Source organism: Lactuca virosa, chromosome 8, assembly GCF_052849685.1.
Source record: "Lactuca virosa cultivar CGN04683 chromosome 8, Lactuca_virosa_CGN04683_v6, whole genome shotgun sequence".
Lineage (NCBI taxonomy): Eukaryota > Viridiplantae > Streptophyta > Magnoliopsida > Asterales > Asteraceae > Lactuca > Lactuca virosa.
In genome coordinates this window covers 259,970,820-259,983,527 of record NC_136433.1, presented here as the reverse complement: position 1 = coordinate 259,983,527, position 12,708 = coordinate 259,970,820, and the positions used below count along the sequence as shown (strand labels likewise).

The 12,708-nt window shown below is 36.6% G+C and overlaps 1 protein-coding gene across 1 annotated transcript in view; it reads left to right on the top strand.

Moving 5' to 3' along the window:
* The window catches only part of LOC145131476 (succinate dehydrogenase assembly factor 2, mitochondrial-like), a 47,676-nt gene that overhangs the window by 34,399 nt on the left and 569 nt on the right, over window positions 1-12,708 (top strand). The window contains exons 2-3 of the mRNA XM_079066155.1: window positions 12,328-12,473; window positions 12,550-12,654. Of these exons, the coding sequence (XP_078922281.1) occupies window positions 12,328-12,473; window positions 12,550-12,654 (251 nt within the window). The remainder of the gene's footprint in view (window positions 1-12,327; window positions 12,474-12,549; window positions 12,655-12,708) is intronic.

The following is a 12,708-nucleotide window of genomic DNA, read 5'->3' as shown; positions in this document are numbered from 1 at the left end:
GAATGAACAGATAAACTTCGACTCATATGTTTGTTCTACTACTCGTTGAATCATACACAAAGGCACGTTTTATAACATCGAGTTACCAATGCGTTTTCGTACAATCAATGCATAACCAACTCATAGGCAACAAGTCATATCTCTAGGTTTGAATACTTATATGATATTACCGTCTCGCGATCACTCGAGATATATTCCATGAAGTGATACCAGCGAGCGTGGGTTGAATCCAATACTCAGAACTTATGAGCACTCATGAGTGTTGTAGCCATGTCCAACATCTTAGGCCTCTACAACCAACTCATGACAGTCTTGATTCATACCTACTTCCAACATATGACCGACTGTGGAGAATTCAAATAATATGATATATCAAACATAATTATTCTAGAAGTCAAAACATGCAAAATGAAACGATAGTAAACGACTGACAAAAGATAGCAACTTTTATTCATCATCCTTCAGCCCTATGCTCCTTGCATGCTGGAGATGCTTAACCTACCCAGTCCCTTCGTGAGGGGATCTGCTGGGTTCTCATCCGATGATAACCTCTTTGCCACAAGGAGTCCTTCTTCTATTCGATGTCTGATGAAATGGTATTTTCTGTCGATGTGTCTGGATCTCCCGTGATCCCTTGGTTCCTTTGCTAAGGCAACTGCGCTTTCACTATCACAAAAAATCTCTATAGGCTCCTTTATAGCTGGTACAACTCCAAGATCTCCAATGAAGTTCTTTAGCCATATAGCCTCCTTTGCTGCCTCGCTTGCCGCTATATACTCTGATTTGCAAGTTGAATCATACACTGTCTCCTGCTTGGAACATTTCCAAGAAATTGCTCCTCTGTTTAAGGTAAAGACCCAGCATGACTGAGAGCAGAAATTACCCCTATCAGTCTGAAAGCTAGCATCACTATACCCCAATACTCTCAAGTCATCACTCCCACCGAGGGTAAGGACCCAGTCCTTAGTCCTCCGCAGGTACTTAAGAATGTTCTTTACCGCAGTCCAGTGAGCCTTGCCAGGGTTCCCCTGATATCTGCTGACCATGCTCAATGCAAAAGCCACATCAGGACGAGTACAAGTCATAGCATACATGATCGAGCCTACAGCAGAAGCATAAGGTACTCGACTCATCTCAGCTATCTCAGCCTCTGTACTCGGGCTCTGAGTTTTACTCAGTCTGGCGTTACTCTGGATTGGTAACTCTCCTTTCTTGGAATTCTGCATGCTGAATCTATTCAGCACCTTATCCAAGTAGGTACTCTGACTAAGTCCAATTAGTCTTTCACTCCTGTCTCTCAAAATCCTTATCCCTAGGATATAGGCAGCTTCTCCAAGGTCCTTCATAGCGAAACACTTCCCAAGCCAGGACTTAACTTCCTGTAGAGTTGGGATGTCATTTCCTATGAGTAGTATGTCATCCACATACAATATCAAAAAGCTGACTATACTCCCACTAGCCTTGACATATACACAAGATTCATCTTCACTTCTCGAAAAGCCAAACTCTTTGACCTTCTTATCGAAGCAAAGATTCCATCTGCGAGGTGCTTGCTTTAATCCATAGATGGATTTCTCAAGCTTACACACCTATTAGGGTACTCTGCACTGACAAAAACCTCTGGCTGAATCATGTAAACATCCTCAGCCAACTTTCCATTAAGGAAAGCGGTTTTGACATCCATTTGCCATATTTCGTAGTCATGAAATGCAGCAATGGCTAGCATAACCCTAATAGACTTAATCTTGGCTACTGGTGAAAAGGTCTCATCATAATCAACTCCCGGAGTTTGAGAAAAGCCCTTTGCAACCAGTCGCGCCTTATAAGTGTGTACATTACCATCCATGTCGGTCTTCTTCTTGAAGATCCATTTGCACCCGACTGTCTTGCGATCTGGTACATTGTCAACCAAGTTCCAAACTTGATTGGTATACATGGATTGTATCTCGCTTTCCATAGCCTCTTTCCATTTAGCAGCCTCATGGCCTGCCATGGCTTCCGTGTAGCTGTTAGGTTCATCCAGAATCACCAGTGTTCTATCACTGATAAGTGTATCACCTTCCGCAGTAATATGGAAACCATAGTAATGCTCAGGTGCATTCCTAACTCTCGTGGAACGCCTCAGAGGTACAGACTCTTCTGTCGGATCAACATGAGTTTCCTCCTCAGGTTGATTGCTAGGGTTTGAGGTTCCTTCACCACTTGACTCTTGAATTTCTTCAAGGTCAATTTGCCTCCCACTGTTTCCTTGGCTTATAAATTCTCTCTCTCGAAAGACTCCTCTCCTTGCTACAAAGACCACATTATCACTAGGTCTGTAGAAGAGGTAACCAAAGGATCTATGTGGGTAGCCGATGAAAATACACCTCTCACTTCGAGGTTCGAGCTTATCGTGAGACTCACGCCTCATAAAAGCCTCGCAACCCCAAATCTTGATGTGGTCCAGATTGGGAACTTTTCCGGCCCATTTCTCATAAGGTGTTTTGGCAACCTTCTTTGTAGGGACTAGATTAAGGATATGGGAGGCAGTCTCTAAGGCATACCCCCAGAATGAGATTGGTAGCGAAGCTCGACTCATCATGGAACGAACCATATCTAACAAGGTCCGATTACGCCTCTCAGCCACACCATTCAACTGCGGTGTCCTGGGAGGTGTAAATTGTGAGATAATCCCACATTCCTTAAGATAGTCAAGGAACTCTGTACTAAGATACTCACCACCTCGATCGGATCGAAGCATATTAATGTTCCTACCCAATTGATTCTCTACTTCCTGTTTAAACCCTTTAAACCTTTCAAAAGCCTCTGACTTATGCTTGATTAAGTGGACATAACCATATCTACTATAATCATCAGTAAAAGTCACATAATAACGATTAGCATCCCTTGTGGCAGTTTTGAAGGGTCCACACACATCAGTGTGTACAAGATCCAACAAACCTTCACCCCTAGCACATGTACCAGTGAAGGGTGATTTTGTTATTTTCCCAAGTAAGCATGATTCACAACTATCATCTGACTTTAGATCAAATGACTCCAAGACTCCATCCTTTTGGAGTTGGCCTATGCGTTTCTTGCTTACATTTCCAAGACGACAATGCCATAATGATGCTTTATCCAAGTTATTATTAGAAGAATCAATACACAACACATTATTTCCTAGATTGTCTACAACCGACACAGCTTCATACACACCATCACAAGGTAATGCTTTAAAATAAAGAACATTATTAAAGAAAGCATAAATACCACCACTATCATTATCAAATGAAAAGGTAAAACCTTGTTTGTACAAAGCATAAAAGGAAATAATATTTCTTTCCATTTCAGGCGAGTAACAACATTTATTCAAATCTAATGTAAACCCACTACTTAGCAATAAAGAATAAACTCCAATCTTGGTGACAGGTGAAGCTTTCCTATTCCCCATGATTAAGTTTATCTTTCCATGCTCCACATTCTCACTTCTTCTTAGTCCCTGCAAATTAGAACAAATATGAATACCACAACCGGTATCAAGTACCGAAGAGTTAGAATAGGGTGAGTTATTAGACAATATAGTGTAAATACCTGCATGGTTGGGTTTTACTTACCCATCCTTAAGATATTGCTGCTACTTTGGGCAGTTTCACTTCCAGTGCGACTTTTCATGGAAATAGAAGCATTCAGCCTCTTTTGGGTCAGAAGAAGGAGTTACCAAACCTTTCTTGGTTCCACTTGAAGAGGAGCCATCAAGGGACTTTCCCTTGGTACCCTTCGAAGGGTTCTTCCTCTTCTTTCCTCTACCTTTCCCGATTGCCAAGACAGGGGTGGATTTTAGAGTAGGAGTGGTAGTGGTAACAACTGATTTACCCTTAAGACCACTTTCGGCGGTCTTCAAGAGTCCTTGAAGCTTGCTGAGGGTAACTTCCTCCTTGTTCATGTGGTATGTCATGCGGAATTGATCATAACACGAAGGTAAGGAGTGCAAAATGATATCTATTGCCAACTCCTCGGGGAAGTTCACATTAAGTTTCAGCAAACGGTCCACACACCTTTGCATTTTCTACATGTGGCCCGTGATGGGTTCACCATCCTTCATCCTGGTTGTTATCATGGAGGAGATAATCTCATATCGCTCTTGACGAGCACTCTGATGGTAGCGGTCCATCAAATCCTAGTGCATCTCAAAAGGATAGTAGTCCTCATAGGACTTTTGGAGCTCGGCTGTCATAGTGGCCAACATGATGCATGCCACTTTGGTAGCATCCCTTTCATGGGCCTGATATTCAGCGACCTCCTCAGGAGTAGCAGTCGGCTCGAGTTCTTTAAGCTCCTTGTCGAGGACATATTCCTTGTCCTCATATCGAGTGACCATCCTGATGTTCCTGATCCAATCCATAAATTTGGATCCATCAAAGATGACTCTCCCACAAAGGTTCATGAGAGAGAAGGAGCCGGTAGGGTTTGAGCCAGAAGCAGCATTGTTGGAAGACATCTGAAAAAGAAGAAAGACAAGTTTAGATTAGATATAAAGATGGTCCTTAATAAAACACCCAAATGTACTATTAAGGCTAGGACCCAATCACAATATATTATGACTTATAAGAGGGATGTCGTAATCTAAGCAATAACATATTTGAAAGGTAGGTGAATGACGATTCACCAATTTCCACCATGAAAAACGAAATACATTTTTAGGTTTTAATTGGTTTTGAAACTCCTAGATTCTTTGAGATTCATTGAACTTTTCAATCTCGAGTGTGCCCTTCAGGTTTTGTGACTGGGATGCCGAGGATCACAAAACAAGGTGTAAAGTAACCATGCAAATTACTTGGTACCCTTAATATTTACCCCTCAATCGATGTGCCGGTTAACCACACGCGCTCCATCGATACTAACAGCCTTCGGAATATGTACTTAGGATTGCTAGAGGTTCACTTTCAGGTTCCAACAAACATTTAGTTACTTTATTTTTCATCATACTTTTAATGAAGATTTAGAAGTCCTTGTCCTACCCGTTCGTCTAACGACCCTCCACTAGTCAAGGAAGCGGTGGGTGAGAGTGGACACCCATTAAGCTGCCATTTTATAGGCAACAACCTTATACCCCCGTTATAGACCGACTTCGTGAATGAGGCCTACTAACGGTAAAACGACTTTGTTCTTATACATATATAATTATTATTAAACTTATAATATTATAAAGTATAAGGGTTGAATTTTAACTTTTAAAATTCTAGGGGTTGGAACTTAAAGTTTTTAAAGTGACTTTACGTGTTCCAAAACATGAGGGCAAGTTTTGTAACTTGACAAAACTATTCATCTTTCATAACTTATGAGTTAATGAAGTAATAAAATGAGTGACTTTTCATTTTATGTAACCTATGTGTTTCTTTAATGGACTTTAAAAGAAAGACTTTTGGTAATCCATAACTTGAGGACAAATTATGGATTCCATTAAAACACATAAAGATCATGAATTAAACATTAAACAAGTAATTTCTATGATCTATCAAGAACTCATAAGAACATGAATATTACTATCAAAATTTCAAGAACATATGAACACATATAAACATGAAATTTTGATATTAGCCATTGTAAATGGATTAGAACAACCATTACTCCATCTAAAACAAGTTTTATAACACCAAAACAGTTTAGGGTAATGTTTCTAGTCCATTTCCAGCAGCAAAACTCGAAAATCTGCATTCAGGGGCTCCTACTCATCGAGTGCAAGAGCCTACTCGTCGAGTAGGATGAATTTGGTCATGGACTCGTCGAGTTCCCCCCATGGACTCGGCGAGTTCATGCTTCAGAATGTAGAAAAACTGAGTTTTTTCACAATTTTGTATCAAGTATCAAACAAACAAGCCTAGGCTCTGATACCACTGAAGGGTTTTGAGCATTCTAACACTCCTATGGTGTACATGCAACCCTAGAAACCTTGGATCTATGTTTTATCTATGATACATGCAAAATTGTTTTCCAAGGTTCATAAACTATCTAGCATACATGGGGAACTTTTAAACATAAAAGTTAGTAGGAAATACATACCTTGTAGTAGTTATGATTCCTTGAAAGCCTTTTGAGCCTAGCACCTCAAGTGTGATGCCTCAAATGTCTCACACAACACCAAAAACACTTGGAATGACTTAGAGAGAAATGATACACTTCTTGAAATCGGCTAGCCCTCACTTGTACGCTTAGTGGCCGATTTTGGTGAACATAAGAATCCTTATATAGTGTGTTGCAATTAGGGTTACACCATGTAAACCCTAATTTTCATGACTTTTCATTTCCATGACCCATGGGTTCTATAACCACCATGGAGCATCCATGGAGCATCCTATGGGTTTTAGCCCAACTTGATAATCCATGGAGCATTAGCCCACTATACAAGTATGAATGATTTACACAATCAACCCATATATTTAATTAGTCTTCTTTTGATCACTTAATTAATTCCAAATTAATTATTGATCAATACTAATTAAATAATATTATTAATATATTAGAACTTATAATATATTAATAACCATAAGTGTCATTTCTCTCTTTTTAGTCTATCCAAATGCATGATACCATGCAACCCAAATGGACCATGCTAATCGGGTCAAGCACATTCCAGAAATAGTTATGAACTTAGACACCTAATCTAACAGTTCCATGTAGTCATCCCGAGCTCTTCCCCTTACTAGCGGAAGTACCTGAAACCAAAACTGAAAACTGTAAGCACGAAGCTTAGTGAGTCACCCCAAACTACCACATATCATACATATAATCACATAATAACATACATTGGGCCTTGTCTGCTACACCGGGCCCCGCTTGGCATCGGACCGAAGTCCGGCATCGGACTTAAGTCCGGTATACATATATCAAATCAACAAGCATATAACATAAAAACATAACATAAACATATAGACATTCCTCGGGCTTGCCCCGACATCGGACCGAAGCCCGGTACACATAATCATAACATATAAGCTAAACATTCCTCGAGCTTGCCCCGACATCGGACCGAAGCCCGGAACACATAAACAAGCACATGCAAGAATCACGAAGACATCAAGCATACAAACATTCCTCGGGCTTGTCCCGGCATCGGACTAAATTCCAGAAACATATAACTACATCGTCTAACCCTGGTATTGCTAACATACCTAAACGGGTCGGCCTTGGTGTCTTAGACCCGTTCCTACTGGAAGAGGACTCACCTTGCAAAGCTGACTGCTGAAATCTCGAGTGAGGAATCTCCGATGGCTGCTCCAACGACTCCCCGACTATTATATCACAATAACATTTAGTCAGAACCTAATAATCCTCCTTAGGGTAAAATGACCATTTTACCCCTGGTCAAAGTCAACGCTTTGGTCAAAGTCAACCGTATGGTTGACCCGACTCGCCGATTTGGTACATCAACTCGTAGAGTCCTAGAATCTGAAATCGCGATCTAACTCGTCGATTCACCCCCTGAATCGTCGAGTTCCCTAGCTACTCATAATCGCGATTTATCAAATCAACTCATCGAGTCCCTTCACCGAATCGCCGAGTTCTACCCTAAGCTAAAACGGGACAACACAATCCGACTCGTCGAGTTCCTCTATGGACTCGACGAGTTCCTCTGTCTGTTTGGCCATCTTAACAGATTAAGCATCTACTCTCCAAATCTAACGTCCATACTTCATGTACTTACTGGAAATGATCTTTTAAGGGTAAATTTTCCAACTTTACCTGTTGATAACCCTTCTTAATGGGTTTAGCTAAAACCCTAGTTCTTTTAGGACATAGATCTTTGTCTAAAAGCCTTATCACTCCAAACCAAAACATGAAAAACCCAGATCTAGGTCCTAGATACCAAAATAACATGTAAAGCCTCAGACTTTACTTCAATGCATGACCTTTTGGGGCTTAAAAGGCCATAATAACGTCCTTGAGGCTTGCATTGGGCTCCAATGGCATAAAGTTTGCACCTTTATGACTTAACAACCCTTAATGATTCCATATTTGGAATGTAAGCCACTTGGGACGTCCATGTCCCAAAGGTCTAGATTCTTGAACCAAAATCCTCATAAAATGGAACTAAAGAGGTCTAATGAACTAATAACCAAGCTAGAGACTTGATTACCAGAAAGTGATGAGGATGGAAGGAAATCTATGGATCTACTATCTTCTCCTTGAACCTTCTAGGTCCTTCTTCTTCTAGCATCAAGAACACACAAAATCACTCAAGAATGGCTCACACACTCACAAAATGCTTTGGGGTTTCGAGGATTAGGGTTTGGGACTTGGAGGCTGGAAATGAGGCCAAAAGGTGGGGATTAATATGCTTAATTAGGGTGCAAAACCCCGAAATTAGGGTTTCACTCTGGCAGACATACTCGTCGAGTCGAGGACTCTCGACTCGTCGAGTAGATCGCTTAAATCCCGTGTCCAAAACTCGTTTCTACTCGACGAGTATGGGGTGCCCAACTCGTCGAGTAGCTCTATAAAAATGAATAAATTATACATAAATGCGTACCAGAAACCAGGCATTATAGTGAGCTTCTCTTTTTGGAGAACAAAAATGAAGGAGAAGTTTGGAGTGGTGGGTGGAGGAGGTGGGAGAGGAAAACCATTGACGCCCTACATCTAAAATGAGATAGACAATTTTAGTTAGTTGATTCAATACTTAAATAATCACCCAATTTGTATTAAGGCTAGGATTCATATTTTCGATTCGTTTTATGAAGAAAGATATCGTAATAATATCAAAATTTTATTTTAGGTAAGTAATGCTCTTTACCAATTTAATCACTATGAAATTTCCTAGATCTTTTGAGATTCATTAAACTTTTCAATGACATGTTAAGCTCAAATTTGCACATCCTCTATTTGTGTCTGGGATACCGAGGTCTCACAAATAAGATGGTGAACCAACATGCAAAAATATGCAACCCTTAATTATGTGATGACTCTCTAATTGACGTGTCGGTTAACCACACACGCTTCGCCAACAAACCACAATAATTTTAAATCAATTTATCTATAATTTCAAACTACTTGGGCATATTTATCATTTTAGTTTAATTTTTCAGATTTAACAGAAACAACTAATATTTAAATCTAAGGATAAACCATAAAATTTAAAGTATAGGAAAACATAAAATAACAAAATCTGCATAAGGCGTGCCGCGTCCAACTAGGGGGTCTTTATATAACCGTGGTAACTTGCGGATAACGCTGATTTGAATCAATTAAATAATCATATTTAATCCCAATTCAGATCTTTTCCTTATCTGTTACTTGAATTGATGATGGAAGCCTCCTAGAAGCCCCTCAAAACCGTCCACTCTATATGGAGTTCCAGAATGTTTCTCATTGCTCAACTATTGAACAATTAACATTCAACCCTCGTACATTTAGACAAATCTAAATTAACTCTATTTAATTCCAAATTAATTTTAATTAATTCTAATTAGTTTCTAATTAATTTATTAATCTCCAATAAATTAATAACCTATTTATCTCACTATCTCAAATTCTTTTCTAATTATTTTAGCTTTTGAGGGCAACTTCAAAAGGACTTTTTTATTATTCCTAAAATTATACCAATTAGTTATGATATTGAACACATATTTCCAACGCATCAAATAACTACATATGAGATGGAAAGAACACCAAAACTTGAAGGTATAAGCACGACATGCCCGACCAATGGGTTGGGCAGGTTAGCTGACGACGCAAAGCCTAGTAACTCTTAGGGCCCCAATTTTGTGCATATTAGAGTTTATATATGTTGTAATATATATTATGTTTCTTAAGACTTTCTGAAATCAACATCCAGGTTACTTGAAAAAACGTTAGTTATAGGAAGGTTTCACAAGTGATTTAAAAATTTGTAAAATTTTGTACAACCATTTACGAGAATGCAATAATACATTTGAGATATATTTTGACTTTTATTATTTATGTGACAAGTTAAATGAATGTTGGGATTTTGTTGGTTATAAGAGGCATAATGAATATTGAGCTTTAGGGATAAACTGAACGGGAATTGAACTAGATATATTAGTATTTTATAAAACCGAAACATTTGGTAACGCTAGAGCAGAACAATACATTAAAATTTCTGCATTGTCCTTTAAACTTATATTTTTTTTTGAACCGACAATTCTAATCTACTCCTAAGGACATCTTCAACCCACCCCCAAATTCCATTTTTTCCTCAATTTTCTCAACCCTATTCAATTTCTTCCCATATATTTGGAGATATGAATAGTACTACCACATATATAAAGTAACACTATTCATTTCTCCAAATATGGTGATGGTGTTTCAGTTGTCGGGTTTAATCCATCGTTTTATATATTTATACATTTCTAGTTTATTTTATCTATTAGTTTTAATTTAAATATAAAATTTAATATTTATAATATTTTGTTATATAATACATTATATTAATTAATCATAAATATAAAATTTATTTTTATTTATCGAATTCATATAAAAATTTAAATACATATTAAAATCATGAAACATGATAACTTATTTACAAAAGCAAGTATAATATTTATTTTTATAAATGCATGTATAATATTTATTTTTATAAATGCATGTATAATATTTATTTATAAGTGTATTATAAATATAATCTTGTTTATTTAATATTATTGTAATGAAAAAAAATATAGATTATATATTTGTTAAAACTAAATTAATAGAATGTGTATATTTGACAATCTGTGTAAGTTGGAAGAATAAAATATATTAGGAATATATTTTTTGGGGCAAAAATGGGGTAAAAAATGAAATAGGGCTGGAGATGAAACACTATTTACTTATTTTTTATTCCATTTTTAGGAGAAAAAATAAAGATGGGTTGTAGAAGGTTTAAGCTAACAAGACCAATTCTATTTGGGCACTGATTCTTAATTTTATTAATCCACTAAATTATTAGTGTAATGACAATTATACCCATATTTATATATATGATGAATTTTAATGCTTCTTGGGTTGTTTCTTCCTACCTCAATTATACTAAAAATAATATATTGACAATTTATACCCCTTCACTAATTGTTTTTTTTCCTTTGTTGTTTTGACTACCATTTTTCTTTTTTTAACGGTGAGTCTAATCTTAATATTTATTTTTTCTTTGGTAATTCTTTTCATGACTAATTTTTTTCTAAAGATTTTATAAATTGACAGTTTATACCTCTTCTTTAATTGTTTTTTTTTTCCTTTGTTGTTTTCACCACTATTTTTTTATAATGAGTCCCCATCTTAATATTTATTCTTTCTTTGGTAATTTGTTCACATAGCTAACTTTTTATAAAGATTTTATAAAAGATAAAACTATAGACAATCAATCATTCAACAAAAAAAAAAGACATAACTTCAAACTAAAGTATATCAAATCACAATAAACTATTGTCCAATAAAGAAATTCAAACTAATGCATATCAAATATTCAAACTACTCATATGTAGAGGTGTATAGAGTGAACCGGTTTTTTGAAACCGGTACGAAAAAACTAAACCAGTTTTGTTAAAAACATGTTTTGAGAAAAACCGACGGTTAGGAATCATATATTTTAAAACGGAAAACACACACACACACACACACACACACACACACACACACACATATATATATATATATATATATATATATATATATATATATATATATATATATATATTATTTGTTATTTACCTATTTTAAGTCGAAACCAGTTAAGTGAGAAAGTTGGATAAACTTTTAAATCAAGTGATTGAAAGTCCTGATATTTTGAACTTGATACTTCTCATATAAGAAGCACAAACCTTGCGTTCTCATCACTTATACAACTAATATTATCAAATACTACATTGCTTATTTGGAAGACAAAGATAGAAGTTGAAGATTTTAGTGTTTGTGACGATTCCACAAACTAAAATTTTAAAGGGTATCACGTATTAGAATTCAATCATTTTTTTTTTCTATTAAGTGGTTGACTGTGTACTAGTTTTATCTGATTAATATGTTTATATCATCTTTAAAAAACTTGGTGGTGTAAATAATGGCAAGAATATATATATATATATATATATATATATATATATATATATAGAGAGAGAGAGAGAGAGAGGTTCAGGTGTTTAAAGTATTTATTGTGTTATTGTATGCATAAATGTGGGCCAATCAAAATTAAATAAAAAATTAAATAATTAAATAAATAAATAAGGGTAATTTAGTCATTTGTTTAATAACTTCCAAAAATAATCCCTATAATCATGGTATCTCTCCAGTTTAAATCTCGTTCCCCTCTTTATCTAAAAACCGATTCTGAAAACCCTAAATTGAACAAATCGACACCAGCGACCCTTTGTGGGGTTTCCCTTCATCGTCTCCTTCATAAGTGTGTTGTTTGGCATATCACGCTTCCTTAATTCAACAGTCGCCCCGACTCGTGTACTCAGCGGCGCATCGTCAAATGCCACCATTCCGTATCAAACTCTCTACAGGTTCATAATATTGTGCTTGTCTATGTGTGTATTGCCAAATTTTGTTCTTCTATTGATGGTTTTCTATGAGTTTCAGGCTTTATGTTAATTCATTCTCTTGTTTCTATTCTTCTAATGACGGCGTCGAATCCCTAGATTTCGATTTGTCTAACGAAGAAAGCAAGCGAAGATTAACTAACAGGTTTGATTTTTCATATCCCTATTTGACTTCCAGAAGCGTGATTCATTTCTGATT